The sequence below is a fragment of the Pyrgilauda ruficollis genome, unplaced genomic scaffold, assembly GCF_017590135.1.
Source record: "Pyrgilauda ruficollis isolate IOZ18807 unplaced genomic scaffold, ASM1759013v1 scaffold14, whole genome shotgun sequence".
NCBI lineage: Eukaryota > Metazoa > Chordata > Aves > Passeriformes > Passeridae > Pyrgilauda > Pyrgilauda ruficollis.
Genome location: NW_024512543.1, coordinates 99214 through 116342, shown reverse-complemented (window position 1 = coordinate 116342; position 17129 = coordinate 99214). Strand labels below are relative to the sequence as shown.

The following is a 17129-nucleotide window of genomic DNA, read 5'->3' as shown; positions in this document are numbered from 1 at the left end:
AAGAATTGTTATGGAAGCCAAATCTTAATTCCTTCTATTGAGAAACAGCCCTGACTAATACACAGAGGAGTTCAGCATCATTTGTTTATCTTTAAAAGAGTCACGTTTATTTCTGCAACTTGCCCTTGATGTGCATGATAACATACCTAATTGCACTGGTACTGTGTGCACGTTGGAAGGTAACTACTAAAGCTGGGTGGCTTATAGCTGTTTCAGGGATGGCATTTCGGCCTGAAATTGAAATTGTTGCAAATATTCATCTATTTCATTATTATCATTGCCTTATTTCCTTTTCTTCTCAGCATTTCTAGTGTATCTGTCACACTACAATTTTAGGAAGCATCCCTACCAGCCTAAGTCCATACTACACCTAGGATGAAGTTTAGGTTTCAAAATCTGGAAGGAAATTCACAAGAGAATGTATACTTGCAAGAGGATGTTTTAGGATATCAGTGTCCATGAACTCTGCTTGAATATTGCCTCACCCAGACTTAGTTTTCCTGTGCCGGCTGTCTACTACAAAAAAAAAAAAAGACCATTTTAGGTCATCTTCTCTTTCACAGATTTAGTCTGTTTAGTACTGGTTTCATGTTTTATTCAACCTAGTTTCAAATACTCAATGTACCTGAGTTAGGTTTTCTTTTGGACTGTTTTTGGGTTGGCTTTTTTTTTTTTTTGTCTGCCTGTATTTGTATAGTACCCTAATGGCATTTTCTTTTCATTAATTTTATTCAGTAGTTACTAATTATACCTATATCATGTTATAAATTTCACTTCCACCTGCTACTTTTTACCTGCCAGTACTATTAAGTCTTTCTTCATCAACCACCTTTTTAATATTTTTGACCTAGTAGCTGGCCTTTTGCTTTCAGAAAGACAAAGGCTTTTCTTGTCTGCTAATGAGAGAGGAGGAGGGTAACACCAGTGACCTTCTTGTAGAGAATGACAATGCTCCACTCCCACAATGATGCAGAGGAAGAGAAAAAGATGTTCATCAGTTTTTTCTAAGTATACTTGGGCACCACTGAAAACACTATTTAGAAGCAAAGACTTCCTAAAGTTTACCCTTCTGAAGCTCTTTCTCACTTCATTAGTTGAAAAGTCATTATATATATGAAGTATTGCTTTAATTTTGATTTTAAAAGCTAGAAACTAGAATTCCTTATTAGGGAATGATAGGAGAGAGTTTCTTTCAGGACTGAGTTAAACAGAAGCCTTCAGAAGAATAGGAAAAGGTTGGTTCATTCCCATCTTCATGTAAATTGAATTACAGGGTTTAGTAAGTGAAACAGATCATAAGATAAACCCCGCAGAGGCCAGGAAGCACTAATTAACACCCACAGTGAGTAACTTCTCTGAAATTGGTCTTTAATCAAACTTTGCTCTGAAAACAAAACAAGATATTGTGGCAGCTTGATAAAAGAGATGCATCACCAAGGCTGACAGGCCCACAATCAAACCAATACTAAAAATAACTGTTTTGTCTACTAATTTTCTTTCAGATGCTAAAAAAAATGCATGAGCTACAGTCTAAAAAGACTTGTACAGTTACTCAGCCAAGTGACTCAGCTCTAGAAAAGTGAGGGTCCTGTAAATGTTAATGCCCTCCCTGATTATGAGTGAACCCTTTTACTTTCCCACACCTTCCTGTTGAAACAGAGGAACAGCAGAGAGGATTGTGAGGCTGGGCGAGAAAGAGGCAGAATCTGGGTTCCTTCAGAGTTGATCATTTTATACCAGCTGTCCCTCTCTTGATGCTGGTGGTGCAGAGCTCAGGCATCCTGACTGACTTACCAGTGTGGATTAAGATAAGCCAATCACTCCTTTTTCTTGTATCTCACATGAACAGTAAGGTCCACAACTGTTGCCTTTTGCACTTGCAACTTCTCCTCACTAAATCTGAGAGCAGGAGTTACCAGTATGGCATGCAGGGAAACACAGCTCATTTTTCTCATTTCTTTTCATCTGCTCAGCTGTAGGAAGAGTTGCTACAACTCCTGTGGGTACCCATCAAGCCTAGAGCAACTTTTGTTTGTTTTCACTGTAGCCAGCTTAAAAACATTGCTAGAACTTTTAGGTTTGGGATAGATTCCAAAGGGACAAAAAGTCCACTGCACAAACAGGACTAGCAGTGAAATATAGAGCAGTAGTATTCTCTTTATAGCAGATTTTTCTCTTGGCACAAAAAAGACATGGACCTGTTGAAGCTGATCTATAGGAGGGCCACAGAAATGGTCAGAGGAGTGGAACATCTCTCTCCAGTGCAGAAAGACTGAGATAGTTGGGGTTATTTTGCTTGTAGAAGGCTCTTGGGAGATTGTTTATTGGCCTTTCAATATGTACAGGGAGCTTATTAGAAAGATAGGAGAGGCTTTTTAATAGGGCTTGTAGTGACAGTGTACCCCTCATCCAAGGGGTAATGGTTTTAAACTAAAAGAGGGTAGATTCAGACTAGATACGAGGAAGAAGTTTTTTACAGTGAGGGCAGTAAGATACTGAAACAGGTTGTGCAGAGAGGTGATTGATGTCTCATCCCTGGAAAATTTTCAGGTAAGGTTGAATGAGCCTCTGAACCACCTGGTCTGGTTGAAGATGGCTCTGCTTATTGCAGGGGAGGGGGATAGTCTACATGAACTTTAAAGGTCCCTTCTAACTCAAACTATTTCATTATTACATGATTTCTCTTGTGAATGCACTGCTGGGTGAAGTGTTGCCCTCTTTCTACGTCCAAAGCGACAGAGTCCTATCAGTCTGGATCCTAATAACCATACCCTTTACAAAAGAGGTTGCAATAATCTAAAATGGTACTCCAGTATTAGGAACAAGCTGAAAGAGGATGGCTAACATTGGCCTTGGTGCTTTCAGTATAGGGTGTATTTTCATGTTAGGTGGTTACTTGAAAAAGGTATTTTCATTATTACAACTAAAACGAGCATAGTGGGAGAAGAAAGAAGTCTGTCAGTATAGATGGGTCCAGGTGAGGAATTCTTGGAGATAGGTTTTTATGAAAGAATTGTTTGCAAATACAGATGTGCAGATCTGGCTGCTTTGGCAACTGACCAGGCATATGACTTGAGTTCCAAACACAACTACCATTCCCTCTGTAATTTGTTTTATAGTCACCGTTCCAAGTACTACAATAGGAAATCGCAGACTGAAGTGGTTTCACAGCCTTATCCAAACTCCTACTGGTCATTTGTCTCATATATCATGGCTATAACAGATGTTCCCTGCAATTCAAAGCAACTGTTTAACTTGTATTCACATAAATATCCTAGGCCAGAGTGACTGAAGTGCATCAGTATTCCATGAAGGAGCTTACATCAGTTTTGAAAAACTGATCCCTTAAAAGTACAATGACCAACATGAAATAATGTCATCAAGAATAGCAAGAAAAAGCATAAGGCATCACATGAAAAGTCAAGTATTGGACTGTGAAAAATACCCATATTGTGATTTAAAATCTTTACAGCTGCAGCAAAAAAAAAAAAAAAAACACAAAATCATATTTTTCCAGGTGACTCCCTTTTATATTCCAACATTATCTTCTTGTTTACTGTGTTTGATTTTATTTTGGATAGAAAGGCATTAATTGCAATGATGCAAGCAAACTGTGCAGGGTTTTTTCCCCCAAATCTTATATTCCACTACATTATTTTATATTAAGAAAAATATGTGAAAAGCCCTGGACTGAAAAAACAGACAATATTTTAAAGCACAGCTTCTGTTCTTGCTGTGGTTGGACACCACAGAGACAGTCAGCTGGATGTTTAAGAAAGGGAGGGGCATTTCCAGTTCCTCATGTTTCACCTTTTCATTGCTCTGCCTGATCATTTAGGAAGAGGCTTGTTCCAGACAGCTTTAATTAAACTATGCTGTGAAACTGAATATAGATCAATGGAAATGATCCATAACAAGCTAATTGTGTATTTAACAGTGTTCAGTCCAGTTCAATCACCTTCTAACATTTCTGTGGCTTTACATTCATGTGGCAAAGCCCTGAATGTGTATATGTATTTTTAATCCATCTCATTAGTGACCATATGCTTTGGCTTCAAGGGAGACAAGAACTGTCTGCAATCTGCCAGGGATTTAGGGACATCAATAATTTGTGAATAGTCATGTTGGTACTGGTCGAAGGGTTAAGTGTTCTGCACAGCAGGGGCAGATCTTTTGGGACTGGAACTCTTAGTCAACTGTTAGGAACCTGATCCCCTCTGATGCATCTTTTCAAAGTACATGCTGTGTGTCAGATCTCTGCAGCAGAAGCAATGGAGCCTTATTAGCTCAGGGATTTAAAACCTGCTCTAAGAAATGTCGCAATATATTTTGGATAAAAAGTGAAAGAAAGATAGTAGTAATATGAAAGTGATTTTTTATGTACTGGGCTAAATGTGATCTTCCTTCTTGCTACCACTTTCCTTTTTGCCACCATTTTCCTTTTTCATATGAGCTATTAGATTACTACTCCCCTGCAGATATACAGAGAAGCAAGAGTATGGCAACAATAACAGGGACTTGATTTTGAAAAATGTAAGTGGATTCTGTGGCCTCATCTGATACTGCCTAAATCCAGCTGAGGCCAGTGACAGCAAAGATGTAAAAATCACCTCCTTGTCTTTTGGAATGACCTTTTAGAAGCTCTCAAAGCACTGTTTTTTCTACCTAGTATGAAAATCACCTTTAAAACAATAGATTACACTTTTAGTTCATGCCATGTTATATAGAAGGGCTTCTAAGTCAGCATGAGAGATCATCAAATTACTGATTTCAGTATCCTGTCTTCACAAAGCAATGGCAGAAATAGATGGTAATGCCAGAAGACACTGAATAAATTTTGTTCATTTTTAAGTTTTAGTTATGTCCATATCCCTCAGCTGCACCCAGGTTAAAAAAAAAAATAAATTCATAGCAGTGTAGGAAGACACTTCATATGGAACCTGCTCCCTGAATTTCTGTGGATTATTTGGAAGAAGGGGGATCCATCTTGCAGGATGAAGTTCACCTGCTTTGAGCAAATTTCATGTACTTACAATCATAAAATCATAGGATGGTTTTGGCTGGAAGGGACCTTAAAGATCATCCAGTTCCAAACCCCCTACTTTGGGTAGGGACATGTTTCACTAGACCAGATTGCCCTGAGCTCCATCGAACCTTGCCGGGAACACTGCCAGGGCTGGGGCATCCACAATTTCTCTGGGCAATCAATTCCAGTGCCTCACCACACACAGTAAAGAATTTTTTCCTAATATCTAATCTAAACCTGCTTTTTTCAGTTTGAAGCCATTTTCCCCTTGTCCTATCACTACAGTCCCTCTCCATCTTTCTGGTAGGGTCCCTTTAGGTACTGAAAGGCCACAATAAGGTCACACTGAGGCCTTCTCCAGGCTGAACAATCCCAATTCTCTCCACCTTTACTTGTAGGAGAGGTTCTCCATCCCTCTGATCATCTTGGTGCCCCTCCTCTGGAGTCACTCCAGCAGCTCCATGTCCTTCCTGTGCTGGCAGCCCAGAGCTGATGCAGCCCTGCAGGTGGGCTCTCAGCAGAGCAGAGCAGAGGGACAGAATCCCCTCCCTCCCCTGCTGCCCATGCTGCTCTGGATGCAGCCCAGGACACGTTTGGCTCTCTGGGCTGGGAGTGCCCATGGCTGGCTCATGTTCAGCCTCTGAGCCAGCAGCACCCCCAAGTCCTTCTGGGCAGGGCTGCTCTGGCTCTGTCCATCCCCAGCCTGTGCTGATACCAGGGGTTTTCCCAGTCCAAGTGCAGCACCTTGCACTTGGTCTTGTTAAACCTCAGGAGATTCCCATGGGCACACCTTGAGCTGTGCTGTAATGGCAGCAAGGACACAGATGTCAGGCAGCATGGTGTCTTCCATGTCTTCCCATTTCCATGCTGCATGCAGTGGTGTAAAGGCACCTCAGCTGGGCTGTCAGCTGGGTCAGCTTCCTAGAGGAACACCCCTTAATTTCTTTGAGTTATTTCCTTTGTGTTTCCCTGTTGACTCAGGAGTCCCTGGGTGGCCTCCATAAAACTGCAAGTGTGCTGCAAAGTGGCTGGCATAATTAGTGTGGACTCTTGCAGGAAATGAAAACATCCACAATGCACACCACTTGTTTGCTGCTTGATAATCAGCTGGTTTTCCTTGTACTTAAACATCCTGTATCAGGGCAGTTTAAATAACTGTAAGACTGTCATCAGTCATCTATAGCCACTATTAAACCTCCAGTAAACACACTCATTGTAACCCTTTGTCTTTTACTTGGTTTTGTTTTTAAAATCAACTTTTATAAGTATGGCATACAACTGAGCAAGCATTCCCCATACATGATATAAAAGGAAGGACTTTTTTTAAAGTCTTTGTATTCAAACAAAGAATTACATTTAGAAAACACTCACAGCCAAATCTCTTATTTATCTAAAATCATATTTTGAATGAGTAAAAAAATATAAATAGTGTTTTCATTAATATTCCATCATTAAGAATATACAATTAGTATTGGAAGATTTAGAGTAACTTATTATAGCAGGTAAAATATATAGCTGTCAATTTTTTTTAGTTTGCTATAATTTCATAGGTTGCCACAGTTCTGCTAATTGTGTGTTTCCTTCTGTGAGACCTCAGAGTACAACTTTACTGTTTTAGAAGACCCAATCTCTGCTTTTTAGGTGAAGTTTGTATGACCAGATTTTTATCCACAATTTTTAAGTGTATAAATATGCACATCTAAGTTGCACTGCTTTCATATAAAACTAATTTATTTGTAAACACAGTAAAATATTTAGAGGCATATGTCCCAGATTTTAATCCACATTTCATTTATACATATAGGCACTGGCAATAGAAAAGGCACTGGTCTTTAGCAAAGGTGGCTCTTCCCGGTTGGCAAGCAAGGCCACTAGGGCACATTCAAATGTAAATATTTATGGCTATTTTGGCCACCTGAAACCCACCAAAGAATGGAGTTCTAGTTCCAGACAGCCCCACTTTAAAATTCTCCCTTTAAAAGGTATACCTGGACTTGTTTTGGTAGCTTTTAGCACTGATTCACAGCTTTTAAGCCTGTGCATAAAATGCTAAAGTCTAAAATTGTATTTTCACAATTTTAATTGGTGGAAAAAAAAATTAATTTTAATAGGGTGGAATCAGTGATTCTGAGGTGGCTTGTCTTTACCCCTTCCACTTAAAGCCTTCTGAGTTAGCATAGCCATAAAGTTTTCTGAAGTCAAAATTTTCAGGAAAAATGCTAGTTGATAGTTAATTACCGGGTCACTGCTGAATATCTGTAATACAGAGAATGAGTTCCTTTTTGCACACCAAATGAAGAAGTCATTTGACCTTTGAGGTGACTGTTGATTTTTGGCTCTCCCTTGTCTGTCTTCACCTCCAGTGTCAATGATGCTAATACAAAAGGAAACCAGCAGAATTTCATAAGACTCATACTGTCTTTGCAATATTTTGTAGGCAGCATTGCCATTATTACATTAATTTGTTCTACTGCTGCCAGATAAAAAGAGAGGAGTTTTGGCTTCAGTGAATACAATTGCAAAATTCCTGTTTTATCCTGGATGAGGTAACACTTTGACTGAACTGCCTATTCACAGTTTCACAGGCAGTGACGCCAAAAAAAAAAAGCTCTGACAGTCTGCAAGTTCTGCCCTCTTTACACCCTTTCTAGCCAAGATTGCTTAGTGTTATAAAGAATTGCCATAATCCCAGAAGCTGCTGACAGAAATACGTTATTGAAACAAGAACCTTTGCAGGCTATACCTTATCATTAGGAAACTGTCTTTTTTGGGTCATTCAGCGGGTTTTCGATAGTTTTCTTTAAGGTTTTATGTGGCTTGATTTCTAGCATGTTCACTGAGGCTGAGCATGACCAGGAATGTCTTGATGCCAAGTTTAAGTTTTCCATTCTTTACTTTTCTTCTATATTTTAATTAGATCTTTTCAATTCTTAATTCTGTTCCCATAATGGACTTTTAAATTTGCAAACTTCTGCCACAAATACCAGTCCCTTTAGAGCTTCTTGTAGCCAGATTCTGTATTTTTAGCAGTTTGAATTTTACTGTAATTCCAGATATTCAGTCATATATGTTGCCATTCCTGGACTTCCTCCGTTATGTCTTCAAGATGGCATGCATCCATTGATCACAAATTGAAATGAAGTTCATAATGTTTTTAAAAATGGCCCACTTTAACTTCTTCTCTTTTGATTAATACCCACAATGGGACTTGGGAGAAGAGTTTCATTTACAGACCACATGATGTGCTGATCATCCAAATATCAAAAATGACAAAGAACTGAATTTCAGCTGGCCTTTTGGTATGTTTACTACTGCTCTAGTTCCATTCTCTGTATCTATACTCAACAGGCCACTCACTCACTCAAGGCTGGGAAATATGCATTTAACTGTTTTGCTGAATTCTGGCCTTAGGCAACATCTAAAGTTAATCTCAAATTAGTCAAAAAGGAGGTGGGAGATTTTCCTTCTACATAAAGTGAAAATTTAAGAGTTGCATTCCACTTCCTTTTGTTAATTTCTAATCCACAATAATTTTCAGGAAAGTACTTAGAAATAATTCTTAAGAGATAGGACAATAAGACAAGGGGGACTCATTAGTTGTTTTGTTTCTATTTTAGGACTGCAAGAATACCTTGAAGAATATTTGGAAGAGAAGACCCCAGCTCTGATTTTAGTACCTGTGGTGGATTTACCTGACAAAGATATTATTCATATAACATGCTGGCTAAGCTAGCAGTTTAGAGGAGATCAGTTGATAGCAAAACATGCATACATTCCATCTAGGAGAGAATAAAGAAAAGAGCTGATACTAACTCCGTTGGATACTTTCATGAAGCATTATTGTTTGATTTAAGCAAAGCTGCGTTACCTTGTTAATGATGCCTCATGATATGTGACAGAGTCAGGTTTGTATGAAGAATAAAGCTTTCTTATAAAAATAATGTACTTTTTTCTGACTTGTTTTTAGATGTATGCAGGTTATAGCAGGTGGCTTCTGGGAGATGCCCATGGTGTGATCACATTGGTTCTTTGTTTGATATATTTAGGTCTGGTTACAATACACCAATTATAACTTTAGATCATTTGGATGGAGGTGAAACTAGAATATTACCTCCAATACTGTTTTAAGGACAGGATTCCTTTCAATTCTATGTTGAATTAACTCACTTCAGGCCAACTCATGAAAACCTTATTTGTGGCCAGATTTTAACCATTTCCTAGCACTGGGGAAGAATTATTCAGAGTGGTATTTAGGATGCACATTTTACTGAAACAAATAATGGAAATGATGGCCAGACAGTAGGATTTGCTGCCTTGCTTTCTAATCCAGGGGTATTTTTCTGTTTTATATCTGGTAGACAGCTGTTATTAAAGACCTACCAACATTCAGGTAACTACCAGCTACCAGTATTCACAGCTATCACAGACCCCGGGCTCCAGTTTTCTCCAGAAAATCAACAGGAGTTTTACCACTGCTTTCACTAAAACAGGCTCAGATACACAGGTGAAGCACCTGACAATTTCATTACCACTGATATTTTACTCACTAGATAAGGTCAATATAGAAAAGAAAGCCTGTTGGACTTTGCTTGAAGCAGTAATGCACTGCAGAAAAATCTTACTTTCAGACAAAGGCTACAGAATTAAATCTTCAAGAACGAGTATCAAACCTTTGCCTTGCCTCTATTCTGTATCTATATATTCTCACTGCTTCTCTTCCACAGTATGAGCACTGGAGCTAGGAGACCAGCACTCCAAGTTATCCTTCTCTGTCCTCAGCATATATCTCAGATACCTTCACAAAAGTCAACTGTATGGCAGGACATTGACATTGAGGTGACAACGAGGTGGACTCAGCACTCCAGTTTAATTTTCTTACCCACTATCAGAAATGCACTTGTCATCACCTGATATTAAACAAGAGACTAAAGATAAGAGGATCTTCCTCTGTTAGAACTTCTACATGCCCAGCATACTATGCTGATCAATACTTGAAATTAGAAACTGTTAAATGTTATTGTTCCTTACTATTGCTTCCAATAATATAGCAAAGCTGCCATCTTCTTTAGTAAAAATTACTTTTTTCACAGATCTTTAAATGTTTTTGAAAGGGGCAAGGCAAAGAGTTTTTTATATAACAGTGATTAAAAAATGGTTGTATTAAATTTCTTAAGGAAAAAGGGATGAATCTGTTAACAACACATTAGTTGATTAGTATTCAGGATCATTTTTAAGGTAGACTTAAACACATTTGATCCTTTCCCACGATCAGAAAAGGACTTGTTAATACCTGGATGTGCCTGGTTTATTTGAATTCTACTTTTTTAGAAGGCTAAATAATTTTCTCACTTCTCCCTGAAACTACCAGTATTTTATTTCTCTCAGTGTGGAGTGTCCATGGGCCAGAGACACAATGGACTGTAAGAGAAGAAGAGAAGATGTACTTTCAGAGAGATAAGGATGAAGCTTATTTTTCCACAGATGCATATGGAAACTAAAGAGATGGTATAAGTTTCACTGTGTCTCCTGTTGCAGTCTTTTTTTTTTTCACCGTGAGTTAAAAAAGATACTGAAACATGTTGATCTTAGTTTTTGTACTGTACTGGATATTTTAAGGTAGCAGGATATTTGCTTCTAAACAAAACAGCTTTTCCTGCAAGTCTTCCTACAAGATTTGTGACTCGAACTAGTCTTCTTTTTTTCTCATTAGAGCTGCATTGAGAAATGGTAACAGAATGCATTGGTCTGAAAAACAGTTTGATCTTTTGTTTTTCTCTCAACTGAAAGCAAAACTTTTTCCTTTTTTTGAAAGAGAGAAATAGAACTTCAACAGGTTTAGATTGTGAATACATAAAAAAGAACAGTTTGCTGACTTTTTCTCCTAGAAAGACTTCAAACAGTTTCTGAGTGGTGTGAATGACTGAAACTATAAGCTCAGTCTACACTATTTTAAGTATGAACAAGGCCATTTGTGCAACATTGATATGCAAAGTAGGTGAGTAAAGTGTGCCATAGAGAGGCCTAAGACTTTTATAGTAGAGAGAAATAGCACAATTTATCTGCCTTAAGCTGCTGTACTTTCATCAGAATTACTGGGTCCTGCTATGAATAAGATGTTTCAGCAGAGCTCTTTTTGACTTTCTTTGTAACAATGCTGAAGACGTGAGGTGGGGAGATGGGTACAGACATTCACGCACACACAGACATACACGTGGATTAGTGAAAAGAAGGAAAGATGTCAATATTCAAAATTTATACATACAGGGCTGGTTTTTTGTTGTTTTTTTATTGTGGGGTTTTCTTCGCAGAAAGGTCAGTGAAGTGATAACCCCAGCAAGTTGTAATCTTGAGACTATAAATTCCCATATGTGCTAAGACACCAGTTTTGAGGACTTTGTATGCACACAAATTTTTATGTTTCTCTGATTTTTACTAAGCTTGCAGGAAAATGTTTTGTATGCTTATTGTGACACAAAATGTTGGCTTACTCTAGCGCCTCTTATATGAGTGGAAAAATGTCTTTAAAAACTAACCCAAAGTTTTAATTTTTCATTTCTCTGCTTAACAAGTGTCAGAACAGGTCTTGCAAATCTTCTCTGCTTCCTTTTTTTTTTTTTCAAAAAGTAATCTGTCTTGTTATAGTTCTCTGTGTCCATAAAATTTTGTCTCCTGCCTCCTTTTCAAAGTCTCTGTATATCAATTTCTTTAATTGCTTGAAAGTACGACCAAATGGCTCTGTAAGACCAAAACTGATTTAGTAACTTTGTGCTGTACTCATTTCAAAACCCAGTGATGGCAACAGTACTAGTGAGCCTTTACAATGCACATGGCTAAGCTTCTATAAAGGCACCAGAGCTGATCTTCCTAAATAGATTTTAAAATGACATTGAGATATTTTTTAAATAGATTATTTAATTTTTTCCCTGTGAGTTTTATAGTTAAGTAATTCAGGAGCTGATTTGTTACACCAGATAGCATGGGTGCATCTTTCCTCTTAGCCTTCAGAAGTGCAACGAGTACTGGAAGCAGGATGTCTCCTGAGTATTGGAGAGGTAATCTGAAGCAGCTCTTCTCCTTCAAGGACATCCTGTTCAATCCATTATCTCCTGTCTATGTGCAGAGCCTAGTCTATCAAAATACAGCGACTGAACAAAAATTTTATTTCAAATAAATGAGTGCAGTGGTTTAATAAAAGATTTCTACTGTATGGTGTAATAGTTCTATAAATGAACACTGAAATCCTAAAATACAGAAACTTTTCATGTGTCCAAGTTAAATCTTTGTTATTTCTTTCAGGACGGCTTTCCTGAAGCAAACCTAGTTTGTTCTCTCTATTAAAGTAAAACTATTCTGAGCTCTCTGAGTACTAACTGGCACTTATTATATAAGTAACCTGCTTTTACTATTATAAATGTCTGGCAATGAGAATACATATTAAGAATACTTGACAATTTACTAATTTATGATCTTTTTACTTGTATTTTAATATTTCTGGCAAGCCAGCCTGTGTTGATGTATTAGACAAACATTCAAAATACAGACTTGAGATCTTGAAAGCTTCTTTTTTCAACTTTCATCTGAACACTGAATATTTTTGACCTATTTTAAATTTTAATTTTAAAAAACAGACTGGGTACCTGTGAATTGAACTCATATGTTACATGCAAGTGCCCTTTTACTGATGATTCACGGCTCACAATTTCTTGGATTTGACTTTTGTTGGATTAATTCATGACTAGGGTTTGCCTGTGATTTCCTGCTTTTATGATTTTTTAGAGCACTGCCTGCTTTTTCCCCACATTGTCAAGCAGTCGGGTTGTTCTGAGGCTCTTGGCACAGGTTATGTCACTGGCCATAGGTCTCCTTGCCATTACTTTGACTCTCCATTTCATTTGCAATGTTTAAAAAATATTTGTTGGATATGTCTGCTCACCCTCCATCTCCTATTATATGGCTATTTTGTGACTGTATCAATCCTAAATTATTTCAAAATGCTGTTTGCATGATTTAACAGGGTTGATGAGACTAACTGTCCACAGTACAACAGGACAGACTCAAAATAGATCAGATTTCACATTTGCTTTTCCCAGCTTTCAGAAATTCCTCTCTGAATTATAAAGATCCCCAGTTCAGAATAAAACAATGGTTCAGAACAAAAAGACAAGCCGAACTAAATGCCATGAACAAGTTGACAGCTGCCCTGATCTAGTAGCCTGTTAGGGCACATGTTCAAGTCAAGAGGCAAAGGTTAGGGCCAACTCCACCCTTTCCTGGGAAAGTTTAAGTATATCCATTAGATTTCTTGTGCCTTTATTTCCATAATTGTATGTTTTCTCACCCTTGTAAAGGTGTTAGCAAAGGGATGCTATGTTGTAGTCATACAACCTGCAATAACAAAAGGTTTAGACTGAGTGAGCAGCACACATGAGTGTGAAAGTAATGTTGTAGTGAGAACCAGAACGAATGTGATCACAGACAGAAATTTGCATGAGCACAATCTGGAAAGCTTTTCTCCCAGCACACTGCCTGCAGCAGTCTCAGATCACAGGAGTCTATAATACATCTAGTAACATTAATGATACATTTTACAGCAGGATTCACCCCTGAAGATCCTGAAGTGCTTTATAGGTCCATCACATAAAATTTTCTTGGTCCATCACTGGGACAGCCACACACATGCTGGGGGCCTCCCCTGCCCAGCACAAGTAGGCAGGTCTCTCAGGTTATGCTGCTGGGAGAAGAGTTCTCTCCCCAGGTAGGTGCATTTGCTTTGGCAGAAGAAGCAGTTTTCAACCTCAAAAGCACATCACCTGGCAGACAGAGTTACTACTTTCTGTTACTCATGAGATTTGTTCTACTTTAGATTTTGGTATGGTGGCAGGGGGGAATCTCTCTTCTGAGCTCTGTCTCTATTGTGTTTCTGCAACTCCTGCTACTGGCAGCTGTTGACAGTACTGTCTTACCATAACATCCTTCATACATCACATTATTGCCATCCCCTCACTTGACAAGAAAGACGTAGTTTGTCTGAGCTAGAACTTGAAACTATTGCATTAGGGGTGCAAGCTCATGTAAGCATTGCTTCCCCTGTACTGATACCTATGGGCTTGTTGGTAGCTGCCTTGACATTAGTTTATTTAGTTGCTTATAAAAGACCAGAGGCCCAGAAGGAAGAAATAAGTTTCTCAGATGTTAGAGTTATCTCTTGCAACAAAGTTCAGTCCTACTCCCACACATACCCAAGCATTCTGCAGCAAGACCCAGATACATGCAAATGTAGAGCCTTTTGTAACTGAACCAAATTACCACAGCTCCAGAGCTGAATCTGTTAAGGTTCAAAGCAGGAGGTGTTAAAGGATATGAAATAATAGGAAGGAAACACAGACAAGAAGTTATTGCCAAAGGAATGATATTACTAGGAACTGGTGGGGAAGTCAAGCTAAAAAGGCAAACAACAGGTCTAGGGACCTAAGGGATTTATTCTTTATTTATGGGATGTCTTTGAAGGAAAGGACCCTGGACTGCCTTCTCACTACTAGTAGTTCTTACTATAAAAGATTAATGAATGAAGAACAAAGAGGAATAAATAGAGTTGCCAGGAAAGAGATCCAAAAGTGAACTTTAAAATGCATCTCTCATCCCTTCAACAAGGTAAATGCTTTGACTCCTCTAAAAGCATGCTTTGGTCTGGGTTTGAAGGAGAGGATGCCTGAAATAAGGGTAATATGCAAGAGAAGCCACCAGCTGTGCACCACATTAAGGGACATTTCTCCTGTGTACTGCCACCAGGAATGTGGTTAATAGGTCTTGACTGGAGAGCTGTAGCTTATAAATGTGTGTCTCATCTGTACTCCTTGAAAAAGGTGCTACAGTGTACCAAGATGTTGATTCAGGACTCGTCCTCATTGTTATGGATCTGGTATAAAAGTAACTATCTAAACACTGAAAATCTGAGTGTCTTGTATTGCAGCTAAGATTAGGCAAGCCAAATGTGATTCTCTTAATGCTACAGTCCCCAGTGCAGACAAAAAGCTTTCTCAGGTTGAGATCCTGCCACTCACATAATTATTTAGAGAAAGACAGCTCCACTACTTCAAATCCAGTACTTCACAAGAGGAATGGAAACATTAGGAAAAGTTTTTTCTTTGATGTAGAATATGCTGCCACTTTTTTGTTATTAAAATAGGAGCTAACTTTAAATAAATAAAATTTTGCCTGGAGGCTTCTGAAAACTAATGTTGTGTTTTGACAGTGTCATTTTTCTGATTCCTGAAAGCATTATGTGAGTTAGCTCAAGACTTCAGCATGATTTTTCTTCTATGCTACATACAGTGAATTACTTTTCAGCTCTGGATTTTATTTGATTTCTGTCTCACACACAGGCAGAGTCACATCACTGTGCAACTTTCCTACTTGACAGACACTCCCCAAAGTTGGGTTTTCCCCTTTTTAATGAACAGGTGGATCAACCTCCTGTAAATGAAGCAAAAGAGAGGGTATAGCCAAGTGGAGGCAGCTATCACTATTTCTTATTGGAAAAAAATGGATGGAAATCAATCATCTTTGAAAACAAACTAAGAAAATTAACAAAGGTCACACAAAACCCCCAAAAGACAGAATTTTTGAAAAAAAACCCCCACACTACCTTCACATGCAAGCTGCATGTAATGCTTTTTTAATTGGGTTTGTAGGTTTATATTCCCCAAATTTCTGCTTTTCTTTAAAGGATATTGATATAAGAATGACAAAGGATTTTGGGAATAAGTAGACAGTGTTTAAATAACAGCTGATTTGAGACTCCCTGTCTTTGATGACAATTTATGGCCCTCTTAAAAAAAATGTAAAAAGTCATTTAGGTGTATGCTCAACTAGAAAACTCAGGTAATGTGTGCTTAGTGGGAGAAAAAGGATTGCTAACAGCACTATGTGTCTTACAGCATAAAGTGCAACCCTAAAATTGCACGTTGCTGAGCATTCCAGTGTGCTGTGAGCAATTCCATACACTGTATTTCAAACACTGAGTGCCCACACTAATATATACATATATCAGGCGTGGCTACATTTTTTGCTACGTGACTTCAAGAGACAAAAAGAGTATCCAATGGACTTCAATTCCACATTACAACTGTCAGAGTATTTTATTTTATATTTGAATGCAAGTAAAACGCTTTAAATGGTTTGGGGGTTGGGTTTTTTTTGGTGGAGTATATCTCTTATTGGTTTGGTTTGGGGTTTTCTTTTGGTCATGGTTGTACTCCACTCCTCCTCCCCCCCCCCCCCCCCCCCCCCCCCCCCCCCCCCAAAAAAAAAAAAAAAAAACAACCCAAAAAGTATTTCTTTTCTATTGAAAAGGTCAGATTTTCTGTTCAGATTCCTTTTTTTCCCCTGGAATTATCCTAAAGCATTGAACCATGGAAGTTTTTTGGTTGCAGAACTTGTTGCAATTTACATCTTTTATTGGAATACCCAATTCTATTTAAAAGATACTTAGAGACACGTTATTTCAAGGAAAAAAAAAAAAAAGAAAAAAAAAGAAAAACTCTCTGATGTAAACAGAGTTCAGAGGTGTGAGCAGAATCCTCAAGAACAAGAGCTCTTACATTCTGATGCTGACATTGAACCTTGCAAAAGTAACAAGTTATATATTTATGATCTCTTCTGTCCTGTAAAATAAGGACAACAGTAATGGGTATGGATTGGATTGTTCTGAAGATTCTCTTGTAGGCAGTGACAGGTATACAGTGAGGTATCCTGTAAGTGGCACACATCGTGGCAAAGGAGAACATTCCCAGTGCTCTTCATGCCCATGGCTCACGAGGTAATTTTGATTAATGAGTGAGTTGTGACAGAGACTTTTTTTTTAAATACAACACTGAGAGTTTTTCACTTGCTTTCTGGTCCACATGCAGAGCTCAGGATGGGTGGGGATGCTATTGCAGGTCAGGTGCAGACTGGCACAGGAGCCCAGAGCAGAGCCCAGGCTTGTCTCCTGTGCAGCTGCAGGGTGACTGTTGACATTCTGCCTGGATTCTTCCATCTCTGCACTAGAGAGCAGTATGTAGCACGGGCATGCTTTGTCTCTTAGGGCTACTCCTTCATTGTC

The 17129-nt window shown here is 38.4% G+C and overlaps 1 protein-coding gene across 1 annotated transcript in view; it reads left to right on the top strand.

Annotated features, from left to right (window-relative positions):
* Positions 1 to 8960, top strand: part of DPH6 (diphthamine biosynthesis 6) — a 190151-nt gene extending 181191 nt beyond the window's left edge. Inside the window, exon 15 of the mRNA XM_041460167.1 lies at positions 8644 to 8960. Coding sequence (XP_041316101.1) covers positions 8644 to 8759 — 116 coding nt within the window. The 3' untranslated portion in view covers positions 8760 to 8960. The remainder of the gene's footprint in view (positions 1 to 8643) is intronic.
* The last annotated feature ends 8169 nt before the right edge of the window (positions 8961 to 17129 follow it).